This window comes from Pipistrellus kuhlii, unplaced genomic scaffold, assembly GCF_014108245.1.
Source record: "Pipistrellus kuhlii isolate mPipKuh1 unplaced genomic scaffold, mPipKuh1.p scaffold_m20_p_2, whole genome shotgun sequence".
In the NCBI taxonomy this organism is placed as follows: domain Eukaryota; kingdom Metazoa; phylum Chordata; class Mammalia; order Chiroptera; family Vespertilionidae; genus Pipistrellus; species Pipistrellus kuhlii.
In genome coordinates, this window is record NW_023425515.1 from 156,512,298 (window position 1) to 156,538,838 (window position 26,541).

Sequence of the window (26,541 nt, forward strand, 5' to 3'; positions counted from 1 at the left end):
AATGAGACAGCATCTCCTATCTGCTGGGATAGCTATTATCAAAAAGGCAAGATATGACAAATGTTGGTGAGAATATGGAGAAAAGAGAACCCTTGTGCACTATTGGTTGGAGTGTAAATTGGTACAACCACTATGAAAAACAGTATGGATGTTTCACAAAAAATTAAAAATAGAACTACCACAAGGTCTACAATTCCACTTCTGGGTATTTATCCAAAGAAAACTAAAACACTAATTCAAAAAGATGTTTAACCCTATGTTCAATGTAGCATTATTTATAACTAGAGGTCCGATGCACAAAATTCATTTAAGAGTAGGCCAGCCTTCCCCCCACTGCTGGCACTGGCTTCCCTTTGGCACCCAGGCTTCCCTCTGGCCCCTGGAAGGTACCCAGGACATGGGCTTCCCTCCGACCGCTGGCAGGCACCTAGAACCCAGGCTTCCCTCGCAGCCCAGACTTCATCTGGAAAGTCGTCTAGAAGGATATCCGGTCTAAATAGCATATTACACTTATATGATTATAGATAGCCAAGATATGAAAATAATTTGTGTCTATCGATGGATGAATGACTATATTCATTCATCCATCGATAGACATTAAAAAGAATAAAATCTTGCCTCTTGCATAGATGAACCTAGAGGATATTATGCTAATGAAATTGGGTCATACAGAGAGACAAATACAATATGAGTTCATTTATAAGAAGAATCTAAAATACAAAACAAAACAACCCAAAGAGAAATTCATGAATACTGAGAACAGAGTGGTGGCTGTCAGAGGGAATGTAGAGGATGAAATGGGAGAAAGCTGGGGGAAGACGTGGGAGGCGCAGATGAATAGGTCATGGAGATGTTATGGACAATATCTAGACTATAATCAATGGCATTATAGTGCATATTTGAAGGTGGCTGGAATAGTAAATATTTACAATTCTTATCACAAGAAAAAATTAATTTGCAACTTTCTATGGTGACTAGACCTATTGTAGTAACCATCACTTTACAATGTATACATTATTTTGTACACCTCAAACTAATACAATGTTATATGTCAATTATACCTCAATAAAAATTTAATAATATGAAAATTAAAATAAACATGAATCTGTGGAAGAGAAGGAAAAGCATCAAAAAGTTAAAGTATAGTTAAGTTCTTATGTTGTTGACAGGGTCTTGGAAACTGCAACTTTAAGCAAAATGATGTATAATGAAATTAATTTTACCCTATGTTAACATAAACAAGAGTTATATTCCTATTGCATATTTCTGGTCATATAAACATCACCAAACTTCTGAATACAGACCCAATCTTATATAATAAAAGCCTAATATGCTAAGTATCTGGTCATCCGTTCAACCAATCAATATGCTAATGATATGCTAAGGCTGCTCAACTGCTTGCTATGACATGCACTGATCACCAGGGGGCAGACACTCTGACCTGTAGGTTAGCTTGCTGCTGAGGTCTGGCCAATTGGGAATGAGCGGGATGGGTAGAACACACTCTAGAGCCCTCCCACAGTCCCTTCCCAGCTGGCCAACCTTCTGTGGACCTCCCCAGCCTCAATCGTGCACCTTTGGCCTGGTCTTGCCCTCTAGCAATCTGGGAGCCCTCAGGGGATGTCAGAGAGCTGGTTCTGGCCTGATCCCACAGGCCAGGCCAAAGGACCCCACTGGTGCATAAATTCATGCACTGGGCCTCTGGTATAATTCTAATAATTAACACTGAAATGAATGTGACTATATATACATTTAAGAAAGGTTAATAGAAACAAATATGATAATTATATATGATGATTTTCAAACCTTATTATTCCAGTTCAGGGTCACAGGTGACCAGAGCCTATCCAGGCAGCTTAGGGCCCAAGACAGGAGCCAGTGCTGAAGAGGACACTGTTCCATCACAGAACCCCTCTCAGTGCCCCTCACTCGGACTGGGACCCAATGTGTAAACTCCATACAGTCAGTGCCCCCAGTGGGAATAGATTTTTTTTTCTAATCAAAATTATAACTAAATGACATTATTCAAGGGTCTACTATTAATCAGAAAATCAGAGTTGAAGTTGGGTCCAAGTCACCAAAGATACTGCTAAAAACAGTAAACATCATTTCAGCTTTAATGGCAAAAGGCAACAATATCCAAGTACCAGCCATCCCAGTTATTAATCTACTTACTAATCAAACAGTAGTTTAATTACTAAAATGTATGATGCCTTATGACAGGAGCAGGAATACAAAGACAGATACATGAAAATCCAGATATCAAGAAGCTCACAGTCTAGTGTGGAATCAATACATGTAAAGTGGTCATCAACATGTACTGTAATAAGCTAGGTTCAGCATATCATGGGAATATTTAAGTAAGAGCAACTAAATTGGAGGGCAGCATATAAATTTTAAAAATCATTGGAACAATTAAGTCATTGACATTGACATATGTATTCCAATAAAAGATTAGCTCCTCTTAGGTCCTCCCACTGGGAAGTTTTCAATCCTAACATCACTTATTAGCTTTGTATATGGTTAGAAGAAATTACTAGATTATCTCTCTTAGTCTCATCTGCGAACAAGGTAACACTATGTATTTTTATCATTGGTTATGAAAATTACCTGCAACAAGGTATGCAAAAGCACACAGAAATGTGCTTGGAATATATAAAGAAGGAAGAAAAGGTGCTATTTATTTGCTACCTGCTATAGGCACATAATGTTATTTGGAAGTCAGTATGCAAAATGGTTAAAGCAGGATTTGGAATCACCCAAACATAGGTTTGAATTCGGTGCCTACCACTTGCAAACTGTGTGACCATTCATTAGGCACATTTCCACTTTCTCAAACTTAGTTTTCAGCTAAGTTTGACAGGGTAAATAAAAATAACTCCATCACACAGTTTTGAAAATTTAAAAACACAATGGCTGTAATTCAACAGTACCATGCCTGAGAAGTGGTAGCTATCATTAGTTATGTCTTTCTTAGGCATGACTATAGAAACAAGATATAGAAACAATGCGAAACTTGTCCAAGTTCACACAGTGCCAGAACTACCTCTACCTCAGCTCCAGTTCAGAGTTGCAGGCCCACTTTGCACCCTTTATTACAGAACAAGAGCTTCTCCCCTGACACTTAATCCTGATGGTTCTTCATCAAAGTAGGAAGCTCATGGGGAAGCCACCTCCAAAGCACCAGACTGGGGGCTGAGAACTTGGTGGCTATGCCTTAGCACTAATGACCAGTACACTGTGACCCTGGGCTAAACTGTGTTTCCCAAAATTCTTATGCTCATGCCCTCGTACGCAATGTGATTGTATGTGCTCTTGTTCCAATCTAGCTCAGGTTGGCTTGGGTTCTAATTGTTAAATTGCTGCCTAACCCCACTGGAGGCCAACTATATCATTGCATGAATTCCTTCAGCCTCATATATTCCAAGCAGTCTGCTTTAGTAGAAAATTGGAGTCAGAGACCCAGTTCTAATACTGAGTCTACAACTTACGCATGCACAAGGAACTGAGTTTCAGTTTTACCATCTGTAAAATAGGTATAGCTATGCAAACAGATTGGTGAGGGGCAAACAAGATAATATATAAAACAAATCATCTGTTAAAGGACTTGGAGAGTAGGTGATGAATGACAGTGGCTTTGCTTCTTCCTCGCTTCCCCTGGTCCTGAGCTCCTCCCCACTTCTCTACCAGCTCAGATCCTGAGATGGTTTCAACTGAACCCCTCCTCCCCACTACCCGCCCCCCCACCCCGCACACACACACACCGAATTTCAGAAAGGGCTCTTTCTGCAAATTACATGGCTTTGTTCTTTCCCCTGGACTTATTAGTAGCTGAACAGACCACAGAAACCAAGCTATGTTCTCTCCAACTCAGCAATATTCATATTTCTATCATATTCCTGAACTTTAACAGTGCTGGCATGAGGACTCCACCACAGAAAAGTTGAACTAAAATAGCCTGCTATGTGATTCAGTTATCAAGGGTGGCTTAACATTTAGCTAGTCACATGAATGGACCCATGTTTGCCCAGCCAATGACTACATTTCCCAGCTTCCCTTGCAGCCTGCCTTAAGAACAAGTGCTGATCAATGGGATGTGATCAGAAGTTGCATGGCTGATATCCACGTTATGCTTCCCCAAAAGCACATCCCCCCTCAAGGGCTGGAAATTGATGAGAATTGGATCAATTATCCTGGACCCCAAGTTGGAGGCTGCAATGTGAAAATAGCAGAGCTCCCCTGATGATAGCCACTTATCTCTATTCTATCATGTGAAACAGAAATAACCTTCTATCTTGTGTAAGCCACTGTACTTTAAAAATTTATTTTTATAACATCCTAGCCAAAACACTAAACCCTGCAGATATAATTCTATTTAATCAGATGTATTTGTTTACCTGGTAACAGCTTACTGGAATTCTAAGTGATAACTACAGGAAATAAATATCTTTCTGTGAAATGAACATGCAAACTTTAAACTTGAAAATGTCAGCTATTGTTATATAAACATAGTATCTGAATTCTTTTCACCAGGTAAACTCTGACTAGTCACCTTTATGAACCAGTCAGTGCCACAAAAAACTGGAAGTCTGAAACCCTATAGCCTTAGTCAAAAACCGCTGGCTCATGTTCCAGTTTCTGTTTTGTTCTTGATTCTTCTCATTTTCATCTCTTCAATTATTTGTTTCTGTTCATGACCTTGCTTGCTACCTTGAATCTAACTCACAAAACATTGTACTTGCAATGACTGGAAATGATGCATATGCCTTCCTCTGTACCCCCCTTTTTTTTATTATGCTATTCCTAGCTTCTCTGTGCAAATACCTTCATCAGTCTAGCCTAATGTCTAAGATTTTATATTTCAGTGCAGTTTCATATCTGGTATCTCCACTCAGTTTCTGTAAGCCCCACCATAAAAGCCTACCACCTTAACTTACTCATTACTCTTGTAAAACAGGGCTAGGTCCCTGTATTTTAATTCATACAAAAATCCATCAATATCTTCATATTTATATAGACATAATCACTCTCCAGATTTTTTGTTTTGTTTTGTTTTTTACCTATTTTGCTGTAATTATCGGAAACAAAGTCTTCCAGACCAATCATCTTCCAGAAACTGTCATCCCAGCCTTTCTCTGCAGAGTATGTCCACTTGCACACCAGGGAGCACAGAGATCTAAGAAAATGGGAGAGAGATAGAAACAATAATATGAACTAGGCTTCCTTTATGTTTTTCCAATTACCTGCCCAGATAGCTGCAGTAGTGTTAAAGAAGTAGAATAAACCTAACTAGGTAATTATATATGCCTGTTCAGTCAAAAGTCCCCAATGACACCCACTAATGACTATGTACCTTCTTTCACTTTCATGAGAGCCTCAGTCCTGTATTTAGATCTTGATCAAAGAGTATATGTAAATATTTGTATGTTTATTTATATTTACATGACATTTGTGAGATAATTAGGAATTACAATGCTGACAGCTGTTTTATGATATTGAGTACTGTACTATATTAAATTTTAGGTATGATATTCATAATTGTGGTTACATTTCATAAATTCTTCTTATAGAGATACAAAGTAAACTATCCTATCTATAATAATAAAAGTGTAATATGCAAATCTAATGAATGGCCAAACAGCAGAATGACCTCCCAGATGACCATGCTATGATATGGATAAGCACTGATGCCAGGCCTGCCATCGTCCCACAATCGCCCTGCAGAGGGAGCCCAGGTCATGGGCCGATTGATCGGGGTGGGGGGGTGGAGGTCCTCCGTGGAACTGGGGAACTGGGAGTTTGTGGTGGCAGACACAGGCAGTGCCAAGCCAAGGTGGGTGCAGGTGGGGGGCAGGGCCAGGGCTTCGAGGCAGGGGCTGCAAAGCCAGCAGCCAGGGAAAGGAAGGCCTACCCTTGCATGAATTTCATGCATCAGACCTCTAGTCCTATATAATAAAAGACTAATATGCAAATCAACTGAACGGTGGAATGACCTTTCACTATGATGCACATTGACCACCAGGAGGCAGATGCTCAACACAGGAGCTGCCCACTGGTGGTCAGTGACTCCCACAGGAGGAATGCTGTTCAACCAGAAGCCAGGCTCCAGCTGGCCAGTGCAGTGGCAGTGGCAGGATCCATTCTTGTCTCCATGGCAGCGCTAAGGACCATGGGGAGCAGGCCTAAGCCAGCAGGCAGACGTCCCCCCAAGGGGTTCTAGACTGTGAGAGGGGACAGGCCAGGCAGAGAGAACCCCCTGGTCACTTCCGACCATCCAGTGCATGAATTTCGTGTACCAGGCCTCTAGTTTATGTATAAAATATCAGGAATTTGCTTCAAAATCATAAGAGAAGGGGAAGTGAATGGCATTGTGGTTAGGGAAGAATTGGCCAAGAGTTGGTGGTTGTGAGGCTCAGTGACAGGTAAGTGGTTTGTATTATACTAACCTGTCTTATACATGTTCAAAATTCTCTATAATAAAAAAGATTTTTTTAAAATGCCTGGTACAGTGTATTATAGAAGTGTGAACCTGGAACTTATATAATTGTGTTATTCAGTATCACCCCAATAAATTCAATAAAAAGGGAAAAAATGCCTGGTGTATATACAAACATTCCAGTAAAAAGCAATATTTAACAAGAGGAAGATGTGAATGTTACATGTTTTCCTCTCCAGCTTCATTTCTCATCCATTCACCTTTCATATTCTACTCTCCAGCAATAAAATATCATTTACAGTTTTCTAGGGAAAAAAAATCATGTCCTTGCATATTTCTGTGCCTTTGCCGTACTCCTAATTAGAAAATTCTTCCCAGCTTCTTCACCCTGATTACACAAACACTTCCTTTAATCTGGGCTGAGTCCCCAGTTCTGAGTGGTACATCTCCTCTGAACTCCCAGAACATGTGAGGATCCTATATCACAGCCCTTATCATGCTGTGTAATTAACTACTTTTTATTTATCTTCCCTGTATTCCTATTGACTTCCAATCTGTTTCCCACATGTGTTCAAATTTCATAAAATAAAATCGGAAGCTATCAACCCTTAATCAAAATCCTTAGATTATTCCTTATTACCTTTAGGAGAAAGTCCAATCCTCTGCAGGGCTTAAAAGACCCTTTGTAGTATGACCCTTCTGCTTGCCATTCTTACCCGTGCTCACTCCATTCTGCACTACTGAATTATTGAAAGTTTCCCAGAGTGGGCCTTGATTTCTGACTTCCCAGGGCACTGAGTCTTTTGCTCCATTCTGCCCACAGTTTTCTTCCCTGTTATGCATGTAACTCCCACTTAGAATCTATGACTCAGCTCACATTGTCCCTTTTCCCGAGGCCTTTGTGGAAGGCAAGCTAAGTCCAAAGCCTCTTCGCCAAGTTCTTGTCATATCCTCATCTTAACACTTATTATAGTAACTGCCTTTGCCTACTCACTTCTCCATCTCTCCCACTAAACCAGCAGCTCCTTCAGAGCAAAATCACCTAGTCCACATCCAGCCATATGTCAAGCCACAATGAATATTGATTGAATGGAAACACTAAAGAATGACTTGTTCACCTTGTCACAGCTAAATGGTAAATCACAATTGCTTGTGATTTTTTTTATTTTTTTATTTTTTTTTTTGTTAATCCTCTCCTAAGGATATTTTCTATTGATTTTTTTAGAGAGAGTGGAAGGAAGGAGGAGAGACAGAAACATCAGTGTGAAAAAGACATTTGATTGGTTGCCTCCCACGCATTTGCCCCCAAACCAGGGCCAGGGATCAAGCCTGTAACCAAGATACATGCCCTTGACTGGAATTGAACCCAGAACCCTAAGTCCATGGGCTGATGCTCTAACCACTAAGCATAACTGGCTAGGGCTACCATAGTTTTAAAAAGAAACCTATTTCATACACCCAACTAGGTGCATCTCATTAAGCCATTCACATGGATTCACTCACTAAACATTTAGTATCACAGTTAGTATGACCTGGCACTGTGCTGGATTGTTGGGAACCAGTGGTATGCAAAAGACCTGGTCCTCTGCTCTCATGTAAGCTGACAATTTCATTGAGGAGACAGAAATTGATCAAACAATCATATTTAAAATCACATACTAACAAACAGCCAAAATGTCCTGAAGGAAGTGGAAAGAAAAATGAGAACCTTTAACAGGAGTACCTGATAGGAACTGGTGGGAGGAGGAAGGGGAAAAGTTTCAAGGAGGGCTCCATAGAGGAGATGACATTTTGTGAGGTCTAAACTTTGAAAGCCAAAAAATTTATTATTAAGTAATTTCAGATGGCAGAACACAATTAGCTAAGCTAAATGGCCTAGATATAGTGGTGTGACAGTGTCAGTAGAAATGTAATAGGGATGTGCTAAATCCTTCACCTGATTCACAAGATACTTTTTTTTTTTTAAATAGAGAGAAGGCAGCCACCTGTGTAGCATGTTCTGTAGATTATTCAGTAGGCTAACTCCCCTAGGTTCAATGCCTGAAATTCCAGTTCCTTGGAAGCTCCGGCAGCTCACTGGAAAGAGCAATGTATGAAGGAAAGGGTGATGTGGAAGGATAGTTCCTAACGATCAAACCACATAGGACAACTCTTCTCTCCCTAAATGGCCCATTCATGTACAGATTTTTGTGCCTCTACTTTGACTGTTCCTTTGTCTAAATTGATCACTGCTTTTACTCATCCTTGTCGACTTGCAAACTCCAAATCATTCTTATGATCTAGCTCCAACGTCATCTCTGCAAAATGTCCTTGCTATCTCCAAGCTAAACTCACAGCTCTCTCCTTTGAGATAGTATTAGAACTTGGAAATATTGCATTATCATTCTTATCAGCTGAGGTAGGTTGAGGTTTTGGCCCCCAATCTATGGCTCTCCACATATCCACATCCTCTGTCATGCAATTTGTAGTGCTCTCCTCTTCTCACTCCCCTGTCACTGTGAGCAGGACCTCCTTTCCTACTTCTAGACTTTGTATTCTGTCCATGCTGGTTTGGATTCTAAGCCTCAAGAGGCATGATGTCTTTTCTGCTTGCTCTCTTGCACTTCTGTTATCAGCATGAGAAGATAATGCTTGGGGGTGCCCATTAGCACCAGAAGAAGGATCAGTGGAGAAGAGCAATGACTGCCAAGCCTAGCCTGTATCAGAAAGCCCAGGCAACAAAAACCCAGGTTAGAAAGTCCATCTTGGAGCAGAAGAACCACCCAGCAGAGCACAGCCTAAAGGAGCTACCCATGATTATTGTCTTAAATCACTGAGCATTGGTTGTGGTTTGTAACAGATCAATAGTGAAACAACTCAACACTTTCAGGCATTACTAAATTATTCCAAATAGGAATAATTTAGTAATGCCTTAAATATCCCCTCCCCTCCCCAATAAGGGCAAGTCCTCATAGAAATTCAGTCCTCATAGAAATTCAGATTAGATGGCCAGAGAGTATGCTTGGAGTGAATATGACTGAACCCAGGAAGCAGTAAAATTTTCAGCTGCAGAGATGCCTCTGGCAACTCCATCTTCTATCAGGATTAATGGCACATTACAAGAGTCCTTTTCATTGGGGTTTCTTTAAATCAGCTATTGGATAATATGAATATGTATCAATAAAAGCAATGGAATTAGGAAAATTTAGAGAGTTCATCTGAGGCACAGGTTCCCCAGAAAAATTTCTATGAGAAAAAAGTATAGGACATTACACTGTTAATGAATAAAGCCAAGGTCTTTGTAGCAGAACAAAGGGTTTTCCCCACCCCGAGCTGAGAGGAGTGCTGTTCCCACCAGGACGAAGGGTTCACTGCCATCCAGAATGCCCTGGGAGCAACTGCTGTGCCTTGCAATGCTTTCACTTTGCCAAAGAGATGGTACCAACCTATGTGAACATCAAAATAACATAGGTCAATGAGTAGGCCAAGTGCAAACAATACCTAACTTAGGAGGATAAATTTTCCTTGGAGAAGATCACTAGATCATCTATAAGGCAGGTCTCATGGATGCAGAAATGATGAAAAAATTGGGAGAGAACATAAATAATGAAATCAATGAGAAATCAGAAGAAGAATGCAAAAAAGAAAGGTTTTCTGAACTAACAACACTGATTTTAAATGATAAACTTTAAATTTCTGCAGAAAAACTAAGAAAACCACTCACACTGTTGAAAATCAAATTAATGATCTGGAAGAGCAAGGGAATGACATATGTTACTTTCCGAAGCAAAGACACAAAGAGAGAGATAATGAGGGAAGAAATTAGAGGCTCAGAGAGCAGATCCAGCAGCCTAACATGAGAATAACAGGAATTCCAGAAGAGATTTTTCTTTAGAAAAAAAGAAAAGAAGAAAGAAACATATGAAGGAGTTGTTATAATTAAGTAAATACATTACTAGAATTTTTTTTTTTTTAATACTGAACTGAAGCAAGATTTAAGCCTGTAGATTAAAAGGCTCATTAAATCCAGGAAGTGAATCCAGGAAATACTTGAATTTCAAGCATAAACAGAAAATTATAATATACAACTTTCCAGACAGAAAGAATAAGTTACTTAGAAAGGCAAAAGATTTAGACTAGCTAAGGAATTCTCATCTACAACTCTGGAATGCAGAAGACAGTGGAACAATGTACAGACTTTTAAGAAAAATGATCCCAGAATCCTATACCCAGACAAAATATTCAGCTGTCAAGGAAAAAAAGAAAACATTTTCAACATGCAAGGACTGAAAAAGTGAACTTCTTATATATGTTCTCTGAGGATAGTACTTAAGAAAGAACATAACCAAACTATAATTGATTCAGAGCAACTATTTCAACATAAGTTTAATGTTGGTTGTAAGGACAGAGAAAGCAATCACTAATAAAAACAAAAAGCTTATAGAACTCTTAAAATAACAATGCGCAAAAAAGAAAATAAAGAGAAAATTAAAAAATCATTGAAACCAAGGTAAAGCAACTAAAATAAAAAGGAAATGGAAAATGGGTAACATATATAAAAACAAAAAAACAAAAAAGATAGAGGAAATAAAACCAATTATTTCAGTTATTATAACAACTGTGAGTGAACTGAATTCCACAATTAGTTAAAATAATAATTACATTGAGGTTAAAATTAAGCTACAATCTATTTATAATACAGGTATTTTTAAAATGTGATAAAGTGGTTTGTGTGTTTCTTTAAAAATGTTGAAAAAGAAAATAACAAAAACATTTCTTTAAAATAACAATATAAATACCAAAGTAGAGTACAACATTAAAAATATATTAGCATGACAAAGAGGAACATTCCATAATGACAAAATGCTTAAATCCAAGAAGAATATCACTATTCATTCAATTTTATGTAAGGAATAACATAGTGTGAACTGTACAAAAGAACTCAAAAACAAATAGCACTTAAAAGGAGATTCATATTTAAAGATTTTATTATACTTTCAAAATTTTAATAGGCAAAGCAATAGGATAATAAGAAATATCACTGCTGAGGTATTAAATGACTCAAATAGAGTCAACAAATTTAATTCTATATGCTCTTATAAGTGGAGAGAGAAAGGAAATGTTTTACAATCCATGCAGAGATTAGATTGGTAAAGTGGTATTTTACAGAAAAATTTAGTTTTGAAAGCTTTTATTGAAACAGAAAAATGTCTGAAAATGAATACCCTAAGCAGCCAATTTATTAATAAGAAACATCAATAAATTAATCTGAAAAAGATCTAAAAGAAATAGTAAAGATAAAAGCAGATAAGACATAAAATAACAAGATAAAATTTAGAAAGTCAACAGAGCCAAACATGGCTATAAAAACAAGTTCTATGAAACAGAAACTTCTGGCATAATTGAAGGGAGGAAAAAGGAGTGAAGGCAAAAACACCCCAAACCACCCAAACATCTACAATGAAAATGGCAGATACAGCTACAGATAAAGCAGACACTAATAGAAAGTTAATAAAGATTACACAAACAACATTATGCCAGTGAATTTGAAAGCTCAGATGAAATTAACAATTAACTAGAAAAACAAACCGTATCAATACTGATTCAAGAAAACATAGAAAACCTTAATAGATTTATTATCATTAATAAAATGAAGTCAGTAGTAAAAATCATCCCTCAAATAAAACTTCAAACCCAAATGCTTATAGTAGAACATTCTAACAAATACTCAAGGAGCACAGTACTCCAATGTATTTCAAGAGTCTTAAAGAAGAAGGAATGCTTTCAAGTTATTTATAAAGCTAATGTAACTATGTTAAAAAAATTAAAGACAGTATGAGAAACAAATATCAGAGGGCTACTCTCACATTATGAATGTGGGCATCAAAAATTCTAAATAAGATGGGACCAAACTTAATATAAAAATGTGGAAAATATATATCATGAACTACATTCAAGAATGTTTTAATAATAGAAGATCTATGAGTGCATTTCACCACAGTATTTTATTAAAGGAGAGAAAAATGATCAATTCATATAGAAAAATAAAAAGTATCTGATAAAGCTAAATGCTACATCAAGATAGAAACATGTGTTGAAGTAGAAATTAATAGACGTTTCTGCTTCTAAACATGATGGAGTAACAGATAATGAATTGTCTACCCCTGCCTTATACAACTAGAAAACTAGGGGAATAAATATGAAACCAGTGTTTTCAGACCTTGAACAACAGGCAGTGCAGGACAGATGCCTGAGAGGAGGAAGCAAATGAGGTGAGCCCCAGGATCATGCTGGCTTTCTGCCTGGAAGCACATGCCAGACCACGGAGCAGACAGAGGGATGCCAAGGAAAACACAGCAGCTTCACCAAGCTGAGGAGACTGAAATCAGAATTCGGAGAATTTGAGGTGGCTGGGAACTGTGGTGGCACAGACTTCCAAAGAGGGGGTAGCTATGCAGAACGAGAGCCCCAAAAATCTGCCCAAGGGCCCCACTTCATCTCTGTTGACTTCCATAGGCAGATGTGTACACGGACATTCCATGTCGGTGCGGAGGGACAGGAGAGCTGTGAGCTGAACAGTTCTCAGAATTCGCAGAACTGAGGATCATTGGGGTTACTAAAGTTAGAGTACAATGTCCTCATGAATCACTCTGGACATTCCGGTGACATATACCTTATAAGTGTGACTGAAATGTCCTGGTGGAAAGGCTGTTCTGATCCTGCTCTAAAGAAATTCTTTTAAAAAGACTTTACAGAATAAAACTCAGCCAAAAGTACATTAACACCTACCAGAAAAAAATAGCTCCTTAGAGAAAGACCCCAAAATCCTGACACCCAACAACATAAAACTGACAAAGGAGTAAACATCCAATTGTAAATATTTGAAAAAACCAACTGCCAATTTTTTTTCTCAGTTTAATAAAAGCTATCAACCCACAAAGCCAAACTCAAGGAAACCAAAGCAGGCTAAATATGGAGAGAAAGAAAAAAGAAAACACAGTGAAAAAAGACAATCTTAAAAGTAGAGTATGTATCAGTGGGAAAGCCAGGCGGTACTAAAGGTTCTACCTCCTCACATAAAAGAATGTCATTATTTTATTGTGTTTCATTCCTTGATGCTCCATCTGGCCTTCTGGGAATTTCAGTAAAGCAGGCCTGGCCATAACCTCCCACAGCAGGGACCACATCTGCCTTACTCATCATGTCATTCCCCAGCATCAAGCTCAGTATATGTTTATTGTGTTAATGAATGAGAACCACAGAATGCCAGTTACTGAAGAAAGCTTTCAGGGTCCTAATCACTTTTTAATTGTTTACATATCTTCAGTTATTGTTCTCTGTGGAGGCCTGGAGACAAAAGTCAGATTCCCGGAGAGTTTAAGGGCAGCAGAACACTGAGCTCCTTGCACAGACTCTCCACCTCAACAGCACAAAGACAACTTTTTGAAAATGAATTTGCCTACATCTATCCCTCCCATCCCCTACTTCCCCAGATACAAAAGAATGCTATATCTCTAATCTGTCTGTTTTCCTTTTTTTGAAAAATACAAACACAAAAAGAGACTTCCAGGTAAAGATACCCAATTGACCATACATGTTGACTTCTAGTCCCTTTACAGATTCCCCAAAAGTGGAAGTACAAGAATATTTCAGAAAGGCAAAACCCACAGTGACAAAGAAAACAGGACAGAAGATGACAGCAACAGAAAGCTAAAGCCAGAAAACACAGATGGATGAGTAGTCACCCTCTTAGTAGACTTGGAAAGATAAAACCTAAGTAACTTGGGGGAAACCCAGAAACACAATGAATACCCTGCAGAGACCCAGCCCAGTTCAGGAAGTGGTGGCACCAGGTATGTCTGAAAGTGGGAGTAGAAGTGAGGCTGAACACAGCAGGCTGGCTGAAAGCCCATGGGGTGTAATTAAACCTCCATGTGCTTCTCCCAGACCCTGAAAGAAGCCGAGGTTCATCCTCAGACAGAGTGAAGGACAAGGCTCAGCTATGGGCAGGGGCATGTTGACATGAACAGAGAGAGAAACTGAGGAAGGACCTGCCTTTTCCCAAGTCTCTTCAAGATAAGTCAGCCTTAAAGATCTTTACCCCAACTTAACTCCTAGTGCTCTTGGCTGCCAGGTTTATACTGTGAGGATTTGTTTTTTCGGAAGGATTGTGACCTGTCAAAAGAAATGAACTACTGCTAGTTGGGAGCACAGAAGAACAGAAAGAACAGGATGGCCAGAGCAGTCGAGTCTGAGGAGGATTAAAATAGCAGGACAGCCTGGCCAGAATGGCTCATAGTTCAATTCCAGGTCAGGGCACATGCCCAGGTTACAGGCTTGATCCACAGTAGGGGGTGTGCAGGAGGTAGTCGATCAATGATTCCCTCTCATCATTGATGTTTCTATCTTTCTCTACTTCTTCCCTCCTCTCTAAAATCAATTTTTGTGTGTGTGTGTGTGTGTGTGTGTGTATGTGTGTATATATATATATATATATATATATATATATATATATATATATATATATATATATAATGGCAGGATATAAGTAAAGTTCATTTGTTACCATCAATAGTGGCATCTGTTATCATTATCTTAAAAACCACATTAATTCAGAAAATATTTACTGTGAGCTCACTATCGCAGAGTATTTCCAGGCAAGTCGGAGATTCCAAACTCTGGGAGAAACACAGGGAAAAGGTCACTAAGATCCCAGCCACACTCCTGAGAGCATGAATGGCCTTAGCAGAAAACGGCTTTTATGCAGAGCTAGGTGCACATCAAAAGCATAGGCCTGCTGAGTTCCAGAGGCCTGATCATTATCACGTATTCCTCCAACAAGATTTTCTAAACAATAACTCAGTCAGGGCTGCTACATTCTTTCTGTGCAGCTCACTGCCTTGACACTGCCTGGCCCCCACTTTCAAGGAAAACCTTTTGTTCTTCCGCTTGGAGAAGGCAGAACTGGAGAGTCTCAATCGAGCAAGCTAGTGAATAACAGAATAATTAGAGCTGAGAGTGGGGATAAATTACCAAGATATTTCTGGCTGCAGCCTTCAGTGCATCCCAGGCCTAGGATGGCTCTGTTTTTCCAAGTCATGAAACAGACTGACTTACCAGCACTGAAGACACAGCTTCTGAGGAGAAAGGACTTGGACCAAGTGGCTAATTGTATCAACAAAGAGACCAAGAAGGTCTTATTTCTGAAGAACTACCCCTGCACCAATCAGAGTTGCTTCTGTAAAAAGGCTGTCAGATTTCAGGCTTGTTACTATTGACTCTGTACTTCATCAAGACTTGCTGACAGGTCCGTGACAAAGCGGAATAATGTATGCAATGATGCAACGCAGGGCAATATTAAACTGCCTTTTCAGCTAGACTTGCCGATAACATGGTTCAAATGCGGCCGTGACAATATGGGGAGCATGAAAGAACTGAATAAATAATCAAGTTCACGAAGTTTTCCCAGGCCCCCAAGAGAAAGAGATCTAAGAATTAGAAAACAAAAGATCCTAAAGTCGCTGCCAATACATCCAAGATCTTGGTTAAACCCCTCTACTCATGAATTAGGATTTATGTCCTGAAAAATAAAGATGATAATTCCAGGCAATCTGAGACAAGGAGGGTGGGGGGTGAGAGGGACAGAGAACAAAAGAAAAGGGGATAAAACTAAGGCTAGCTTATTGAGCCCCTATAACACACCAGGCAGTACTTTTATGTAGGTTACTGCAACCGTTCCCACAAGTAAGGATACTCTCAGGATCTCCATTGGGTAGAGAAGAACACTGAGGCTCAAAAAGACTGGGTAACTCACTGCAAGTCATACCATTAGGAAGGAATAATGCAGAGGTTCTAACCCTTATCTGGTCAATTAAAAATCTATACTTGTTAAGTATGTACTTATTGAAACGCATTCATAAAAAGACTAGAGACCCCTTGCATGAAATTTGTGCATGGTGGAGGGGGTGGGTCCTTCAGCCTGGCCTGTGTCCTCTCCAATCTGAGATCCCTCTCTCAATCTGGAACCACTCACCTGCCTGCCTGCCTGATGCCCCTAACTGCTTCCTTGCAAGCCTGATGGCCCTGTTTTCCCCTACCAGTCTAATCCCCCTAACTGCTCTCCCTCCTGGCCTTATCCTCCTAACTGTTCTCCCCTCCTTGCCTGACCTCCCTAACTGTCTATATGGTCTCCCCTCCTGGCCTTATCCTCCTAACTGCCTATCTGCTATCCCTTCCTCTCTGCGCCCTTCGGACCCCAGGCACAGGCCTGCTGAGAGTTCTCCACCACAGCCCCGCCCCCATCCTGATTGATCATTATGTGATGGCATCTTGGCCAATTTGCATATTCCTCTATTATTAATATAGATATTAACAAACCACCCTGAAGGCCAATTAGTGCATGTGACAGAGTATAATAACTTTGAGATATTTGGTTTCTCTGTGTTTATCTTTTCTGTTATCTTAATATTTATTAATTTCTCAATAAAGGAAAAATAAGAAAGGGAAAAAAAGCAGATGAAGAGCTCAAAAAACACAGAGCCCTGGAGAACCAATAAGTAGCTAGGTTTTCCCATGAGGATGTTCGGTAGATACAAACCATGTGGCAAGGATGCAGGGACAACAATTAGATGCTCCCTCAAGATATGAAGATTAAGATTGCTTCTGAGAGTTCAGCTGTAAAGCCAACCCATAATGAGAAAGAATAGAAATGTATAAAATTATCATAAAAAGACAAAATGGGTTCCTGGATATTCTGAGTTCACAGTAACCAAACTGAAGGCATTGAGAAGTTTGCAAAAGAAAAAATATGTCAAGGAGATTGATGGTCAGTCTATGTGGGAGTCGAGAAAGAGGCAGGAGCAGTCAAAGCAGAAGCAGAAGCAAGTGTCAGTGGGAGGAAAGAATACTCCAAGTGGGAAGGAACACATGTGCCAAGGGAAGCCAGAGACTGTATGGAACAGACACATCTCAGTGAGCACCTCTCCCTGCAACAGCCAAAGGAGGAAAAGAACCATTCCCTCCCTCCTCCCTAACATCACTCAGTCACTCAACAAACATTTAGTAAGCACTTATTTTGTATCGCACACAGATATTGTCTGTTCCTTTGTGGAGTTTAGAGTCCAGTAGAAGAGAGAAATTTATAAAGGGTTCGCTCAAATTTCTAATAAATACTAGGAAGTGTAAATGTAATAAGGAACTATTATCGAAGGACATGAAAAAAACAATTTATATATACTGCCTTAGATTATTCCACTAAGGGGTAAAGGGTTCCCACTGAGCATCTGCCAAGAGTAGTCTGTGGCTATGGGCCATTAAAATGGGGCTGTCTTTTGATGGTCAAACCTTGCCCCATCCCCAGCCTCTTTAGTTTGCCTCTGCCTTTGCTCTAGCTTCTTCTCCATTCTAGAAATGGAGGGTTTCTAACTCAGTGATTTCAGGCTTATTCTGACTTCTTAGGCATGAAGCTTCATCTCAGCCTTGTGGCTCCAGCCATCTGAAAACTAACCGTGGATGCACCCTCTAGTTCTTCTAAACCCTTGGCGAAAGGTCTCACACCCTGCTGCTGACTTCCTCTGCAATATCTACCCTATGATGCAGATGAGGTTACTGAAAATAAGACCTATTCCCAGTCACACAGCTAGGTCTTCTAATGCAGAAGAGACTGAGGACACATGCATCTATGCCAGGGTAACTCAGAAAGGAGAACATTCCCACACATGCTATAAACTCCAGTATTCAAATACCTCTTCCATTTTGGCCCACCCTGTTAGAAGATAACACATTGTATATCACCAGGGACAGACAGTGGTATCTACTCAATCCTTATCTTCCAACATTCTTTAGTCTTAATGAAATCCAAAACTTGCCATTTGTTAAGCTGAGTACTGGTCTGATCCAAAGTTATCTAAAGTGTACATATCAGTAAGCCTGGGATCTAATGCAACAGACAAGAAATACATGAGAAGGAGTAAAGGCTTTCTAAAGCACCTTATGTGGTGGTGGTGGAGGGGCGGGAAAATAGATTTATATTAATACATGGTCATTCATAGCTGCTCTGCCATGAAGAGATAATGTTAGATTCTTGGCAAAGGATGAGAAAGGGGGCAGTTTCAAATAGCTCCTGCCAACTGGCTCAGGGCATTCCAATTCTGCCTGGCTATTAGGCCACTTTGTAATTAATATCTGGCCTCCGGTGCATCCAAAAAACATCATCTTAACATGAGAATACTCTTTAATATAAAATTTTAAAAACTAATCTCTTTGGTTTTTTAGGCTTTTTAAAAAATCTTCACTCTAAAATATGCTTTTATTGATTTTAGAGAGAGAGGAAGGAAAAAAGAGAGGGTGAGGAAGAGGGAGAGAGAGAGAAACATCTATATGTGAGATTAAAACAGACCAGTTGCCTCCCACATACTCTCTGACCCAGGATTGAACTTGCAACCATTGTGGATATTATGGAACAAAGCTCCAGCCAACTAAACGATACCGCCCAGGGCGAAAATTAATCTCTTCATGATAAACTAGGATTATCTTTACAAATTATCTTAATAATAACAATTGCATTATGCTATCCTTTAGCACAATATCTAGCATACTATAGGCATTCAACCAATATTCTCTACCTTTATTTTAAATGAGACACTGACAACTGTATAAGATGTTGAAATAAATAATGATCCCTCACATTAATCACCCCAAACTGCTCTGCTTGATGTTGCCCAATGACACCATCTGCAAGTGCATAATACATATAACCCATGTGGATATTTAGCAGGTCTTATGGTTCTAGTTCTCTTATTCTAGTTCTAATTGGGTCTCTAGAAATAGTGCCATATCTCTCCCGTGATGCAAAATGGAAAAGCACTAGAATGCTTTCGCTTACCCTGTTCTCCCTCTGGCAGGACTCACTGTGCTCCAGGTGACCGAGGGATAACATAATGACAGTGGCTGTAATGATATGAGGAGGTCACCATAGTGATATTAGTGGCCTTCTCAGTTATGATGTTGGTTCTTCCAGCACCTACAGAGTTTACTTAGCTCACAGTGCTGAGACTTTTAACAAAAGAAGTATCTCTCTGGCACAAAGGGAGAAAGCCAGATTAAGACTTTTCAAACAAGGCCAAGAGGAGAAAACATTAAAAATATTAAAGAAAATGACTTGGTAAACCACAAGCAAAGGCTTGAAGTCTTCATAACTTTCAAAGCATCTTTTTTCTTTAAAAAAAAAAGGAAGGAAAGAGCCGAAACCGGTTTGGCTCAGTGGTAGAGTGTTGTGGTCTGCAGACTGAAAGGTCCCAGGTTTGATTCCGGTCAAGGGCATGTACATTGGTTGCAGGCACATCTCCGGTAGGGGGTGTGCAAGAGGCAGCTGGTTGATGTTTCTCTCTCATCGACGTTTCTAGCTCTCTATCTCTCTCCCTTTCTCTCTGTAAAAAAATCAATAAAATATATTTTTTTTTAAAAAGGAAGGAAAGAAAAGGATCAGGAAGTAGAAATAGAAAAGAAAAAGAAACAAAACTCAAAACTAGGTTCTCAAGGGATCAATAGGCAGAACACAGAGGGTTTTTAGGGAAGTGAAACTACTCTGCTCCATACTACAATGGTGAACACATAGAATTCACAACATCACTAAGGAACCATAATGTACAACATGGACTTTGGGTGACAATGATGTGTCAGTGCAGGTTCATCAATTTTAACAAATGCACTACTCTGATGGGGGAGATTGATAATGGGGAAGACTATGCATATGTGAGAGGAGAAAATATAAAGCCAATCTCTGTATCTTGCCCTCAATTTTGCTATGAACTTAAAACTACTCTAAAAATACAGTCTATTGAAAACTACAACAACAAACAATCTTAGTTCTCAATGCCCTTCAGGAATTAAGATCATAAACTAACTGGCAGAAATAGTATGTCAGCTCTTCTGAAGTAAGATAGAGACAGACTTGCTATTAATGTCAAGAACACAATTTTTTATAAGTTCTGTTGATGGTACCAATATAGGCTTTCTGTTTTTCTTATTGTATTATAGCTATGCAAGATGTCAACACTAAGGGAGAGTAAACAGTACAAGGACATAATTGTCATTTCTTTGGAATTTTCTGTGAGCATATATTTCAAAATTAAAAGGTTTTAAAGTTAAAAGAAAAAAATAATGTAGCAATTTTGAGATTTAAGCCATTCATAGTAAATATCATTTCTCTGATCTCAAGAAATTACCAATCTTTCACTGGCCAGGTAGCTCAGTTGGTTGGAGCATCATCACATTCACCAAAAGGTTGTGGGTTCTATTCCTGATTAAGGAACATACCTAGGTTGTAGGATTGATCCCTGGTCGGGGTGTGAACCTCTCTCCTTCTCTCCCTCCCTCCCTCCCCCCTCCCTCCCTCCCTCCTCTCTCCCTCCCTCTCTCCCTCCAACTCTATACATAACCTCATGTGAGGATTTAAAAAAAGATGAGCCTGGTCTGTGTGGCTCTGTAATTGGTCATCGTCTCATGCACCAGGAGGTTAACTGGTTCAATTCAGGTCAGGGCACATGCGTGGGTTTTGGGCTCAATCCCTAATATGAGGACATGCAGGAGGCAGCCAATTAATGATTCTCTCTCATCATTGATGTTTCTATCTCTAACTCCCTCTCCTTTCTTCTCTCTGAAATGAATAAAAAAAATTTTAAAGAAGAAGAAGAAATTATTATTCTATCAGGAGAGAAAAGTATCCTAAGACCACCTACCAACATGGGTAGAGTCAGCATTTGACACTAAACAACTTCAGAGCCTATGTCCTTAACTATAATACTATAAACATAGGAACACACCCTCTGCATGATGGAGGTGGGGGAATTTCACTGGTGAAATGTAAGATATTTAGGAGGAACAAGAGAAAGAGGTCAACTCTCCATGGGAACATTAAGGAAGCTTCCTTTAGAGGAGTAGTTTGAGCTGTGAGTCCTGGCATGTGAGCCTGAGTTCACCAGGTGGAAGGACATTGTGTATGAGATGTTTCAGGCAATCTATGCACCAAGGCATCACTTCTAGTATGATCCTGCCTCAGGTGGGAGATGGTCTAGCTGGCCTCCCAAGGACTTGTCCAGTCTTTTGATTTCACACCGCATTGCTGAACATTTGCAGAGTAAAGGTTTTAGCTCAGACATGGTGATGCCACCATTCACCAGTGAGTGAGACAACCTCCCTGCACTTCTTTTTTTCTTTTTTTTCTTTTTTATTTTTGTCTGTTAAGGAGGGTAACAGTAGTACTTATCTCATAAATTCAGTGAGTCTTCACATAAAGCATGGAGCATGGTACACAGCACATGCCCAATAAAAGATAACTATTTTTGTTCTCCTTTTCACCACCAACATCATTATCACTATCACCATCTCATATAAAGAAAATAATAATGAAACAATAATTACTCAAAGAAAACTTGCTTTGAGACAGTACTAGCTAAGGACAGTCCGGAGAAATCAGGTTGTGTCCAGCTCTAACTGGATGAACATTATTTGAACTAAATGAAAAAATGATAGAAGCAATCAGCCCAGCCTTGCTCAATTCAACATAAAATTAAGCAAAAAGTCAAATTCTAAGTTCATATCTGGAACTTGCTCACTAATCCTGAGCCCAAATGGTGTCCCCCTCTGCAAACTTAGGGGTAAAACCACATAGAATGCTCCATCCATTCATGGAGGAACTCCATGCTTATTCTGCCGGCGCTTTGCAAGGCACCACAGAGAGATAGAGGTGAGCACTGTGTGTCCCCCCTTAAGTAAAGCCAACCTCTTCGATCTCAATAAAAGAACACCACTTAAGAATAACGTTTCTGAGAATTTCAAATTCATGAGGACAGTTGTGCCTAATTTATAGTCTTATTTAAATAAAAGCACACAAGTTTCCTTTTTAAATTTCAATTTAATAAAATATATTGAGTGGCTATGAAGTGCGAATTCTGTACAAGGTGTCAGGAGCATGGAAATAAAACATGAGTCCCAGTCCTCTCAGTCCACTGGAGGAGAGAAAATTACTCCATCCATAACTGTGATGTGAGACCTAATAAGCAGCATTCAAAAAATACAAACTATGGAGTAACAAAGAATAGAAAGGCAATCTGTAGTTGAGCTGTCAAATGCTAGGAAAAAAACTTTGAGGAAGAAGTAGATTATAAAGTAGATCTTAAATATTCTAAGATGATAAATGTGATAAACATAAACAAAGACACAGAATACGAATATTTGAATCATGCCTGGGAACAGGGAATGGCCTCATGTAACCTGAGCAAAGGCAGGTGTTGGGAAGTAATAAGAACAAAAACTTGAAAGTTGGCTGGGGTTAGGTAAGTGACCCAGTCTGTAAATCACTAAATGTGAATCAAAAGGTATTTATTATTCTTGAGTCAAAATAAATTCACTTCCTAATTATGTCCCCCTTCAACTGGAATAAATCAGAACAGATTTATTATGGCATTATTTTCTAACAGAATTCCTAATACTGTATTGAAAAGTTACAATCTAGTCTATTAACTGATAGCTGCCAACCAAAACCTTTGGCTTTGCATCCACAGAAATGCATTCAGAATGGATTTGACTGCCTAGTGGAAGAACAGCTAATGGAATGGACTTGGCACCTTCAAGAAGGGTTTTAAACAGTTGTCATAGTAGGTATCTGACTGTGAAAAATCTTTCCAAACCAGAAGAGGAGAAAAATGCCATCAGCCACTAAAAAAAAAAAAAAAAAAAAAAAAAAAAAAAAAAAATCTATGCTATGCCTGAACCTTAGAGCTAGCTACTTCTGCAGAATTTGTAAAGCATTCTGAGTTATAAATAAAATGAAGAAAGAAGTGAATAAGTTTCCAACTGATACTTACCCCACAAGCAAACAAAGAGGATGCCTGAGAATGCTGTGTAGTATTATATTATAGAAAGGGCCAAGGCTTTGAAATCGGGCAGGCCTGGATTTAAACCCCAGCTTTGTGCTTGCTCTGGAGCAGGCTTGGGAAACTCTCTGATCCTGCCCATTTTCTCACATTTAGGAGGGGGGAGTGACATCAAACTTAAAACCTTGTCCTTGTTGTAAGGAACAGATATACTGTGAAGGACCTGGCACAGCAACAGACCCATGCAGCCCTCAGTGAACAATACCTATTGTTAGCAGCACTCATATTTCTTCACCTTGCCACATTTAAACACACACACACACACACACACACACACACACACACACTCACACACACATGTACTTCAAACTTCCCCTGAAATCTGCCCATTAGACCATATAGGAAATCTCCATTTTACATAGTATGTTCTAGAACCCCAATCTCTCTCCCAGACTGGTGCAAAGACCATGTGGCAAGGGTAGATTTTATATCACGACACAATTCTCTTGCCAGCCTATAAACTGACTCCGATTTCCCCCAAACAGTCAGAGCTAGTCCCTCAAGCCTAATTCCACATGATATTGAAATATTCATGTTTTCCAATACATTTATTCAGAAACTCCAAACCAGAACATTTTAAATTACATGTTTCCTTTTATGCTGGTACATTCATGCCATCACTGCCAGAGGCACATGTGCACATGGACATCAATGCAGAGCAAGCTACATCTTGATACATGTTTATAACATCAGTGTTAACATATATGAAGTATTTTTCTAACGTTCCCCCTAAAGCAGTTCCTAGACCCATTGCATAGGAAGCAGAATGTAAGACAAATATGTTCTCAGCCACTTCATGTAACGGGCACCTGAAATGTCATTACACTATTCTCTTTCCTATTGAATTAATCTCTGAATTTTTCCAAAATAAAAAGTAAAACCAAATATAAGAGGATTTAATGACATGGAAGCCACTAACAGGTTGACTTAAGTGACTGTCAATCTGAATGTCCATTGTGTGCCAATCACTGAAGGAAATACAAGATATGCTCTCTACTCTCCTGAACACAGGAGGGAGGAAGAGGGGCCAATGATTAACCTGTAATTACACAGATTCAATTGCCTTACGTGGGGAAAGTGCAAGGTACCGTGAAATCATATAATAAGAAGGGCTGAATGAACTCTGAGGGTCTGGGACAGACTGCTTGGGGACGTGACATCTAAGTGGAAACCTACAGAATAAACAAGCACTGTCCAGTGAAGAGGGATGAAGGGAGAGGGCAGTGATCCAGCCAGGAGGACAGCCATGATGACCAAAGGAAAAAATGGAGGCAGCTCTGACCCAGCAGCCTGTTATGCATTGTTGACACATCTGATTTTTGCCTCCCAACAGTTCTGGTTAGAAGACATGGAATTAAACTAAGTCACTGAGTCAAAGTTGCACAGCCCAAGTTATCACTAATATTAGCAACTGTGATTTTTCTTCCAGATTCTCTTAAACAAATGTCAGTTGCATAACTTCTTGTAAGTCATTATAAATGAGTAGACAGTGAGATGTGTACACACAAGGTAGTTGTGTCAGTGAGAACAGAAACCAAGATCGCAAATATTTCTATTTGCTAAAAAAAAAAAAAAAAAAAAAAAAAAAAAAAAAAGCAAGGGTTTGCATGCCTTCCTTAGGTTTTAAGAAGGTACAGAAGACCTGAAGATGAGCTTACTCAGCTATCTCTAGATCTTGCCATAACTGAGAAAGGGCCGGTCTAGATTGATGCGGACTGTGCACTTAGCTAGTGTCTGGCCTATAGAGACAGCTCTACTATGGGATGGGTAGCATTATTGTCATTAGGGCAAGAGTAGGCTCATCTCTGCTGCCACACCTTTTTCCCTTCTTGATTGAATCTCTGGAGCTATCTCCAACCACCAATCCAGAAGAACACCGATTTGGTGGTCATGGCAGTTATTTTGCACATAATAGAAATTAAAACACAGGGCTCTTTAGGAAACAACAGAACTCTGAGCCTGCTCCCTACCCCTTCTCTGCCCCCAAGAGCCATGAAGAAGAGAAGCTACCAAGGAGGGGCATCACAGGACCTGACTGAGACTAGGCATGGGGATGAGGTAGAGCAATGCGTCCAGGACGTCGTCCTGGGTTCTGGATCCTACTTCAAAGTCAGAAACCAATGTCCGAAGTTCCCCATGTGGCCTCTTCAGCTCTAATTAACAAGGGGTCAGGGAAATGAGAGCCTGTGGGTTAGTATCATGAGATAGTATGGACAGAACTTGTAAACACCCACCTCCTGTCTAGTTTTTCTTGACCTTTCTCCAAGGACAGTAGTCTTTGGCAGTGGTAAACAAAGATCACCCCTGAGTGCTAATTTTAGTCCCAGTTATAAAAGTAAACGCCAGAGTTCTTCCCTTTCCTGGGCTGTGACAAGACAAACTCATGGCTCCTCACCCCTGTCGTTCCACTTCTCTGTTACCAGATAAGGGCAGACATCTATCAAGAGCAAATGCCTGCCTGTGGGAGGAAATCTTATCCTGGTGAGACATTCAGAGAGGGAGGGTAGGATAAATCAGTGGTTCTTAACTGGAAAGATTTGCCTCCCCGGGGAAAGGGAGCAATGTCTGGAGACATCTGTGGTCTTCCTGAGGGCGTTGAGGGTTAGAAGGGTGTGCCACTGGCATCCAGTGTGTAGATGCCAAGGTTGGTGCTGAACATTCTATAATGCCCAACAGGACAACTGCACCACAAGGAACTATCTGGTCCTAAATGTCAAGAATATCAAGACTTAGAAACCCGGATTTATAAGCTGGAATATGTACTGGTTACCGACTCTATCCTTGGTCGGCAAACACAAAGGTGAACTAGATAAGTCCTTCCACTTGGGAGTTCAGAATCTAGTAGGAACAATTGTCATGCAATGTGACTGGACCAAAAGGTTGCCACAGCCTAGTGGTGGGCTCTGAACAAAACAGCTCTGGTTCCATGCTGGCTTTGCTGTTTACTTAGTTGTGTGACCTTGGTCAGGATTCTTAACCTTTCACCCTCTTCTGAAACTGTGAATGGAAATTATAATCCTACTTCCACTCTGACTGCCGGTCCTACTCTTCCTACTCCTATTACAACTTTTGCTAGAGATCTACCACCACCGCCATTACTGTTGCTGCTGCTGCTGCACACACAGGTAGAGGACCATAACAGATTGGAAGGAGAGATATGTTAGCCCTTAGAATGTGCCCCTAAGAAGAGAA

At 39.8% G+C, this 26,541-nt stretch overlaps 1 protein-coding gene across 6 annotated transcripts in view; it reads right to left on the reverse strand.

Annotated features, from left to right (window-relative positions):
• FGGY (FGGY carbohydrate kinase domain containing) overlaps positions 1 to 26,541 on the reverse strand; it is a 398,623-nt gene that overhangs the window by 239,947 nt on the left and 132,135 nt on the right. For all 6 annotated transcript variants that reach the window (XM_036446820.2, XM_036446819.2, XM_045584552.1 and 3 more), the window contains exon 6: positions 5,061 to 5,176. In XM_036446820.2, the coding sequence (XP_036302713.1) occupies positions 5,061 to 5,176 (116 nt within the window). The remainder of the gene's footprint in view (positions 1 to 5,060; positions 5,177 to 26,541) is intronic.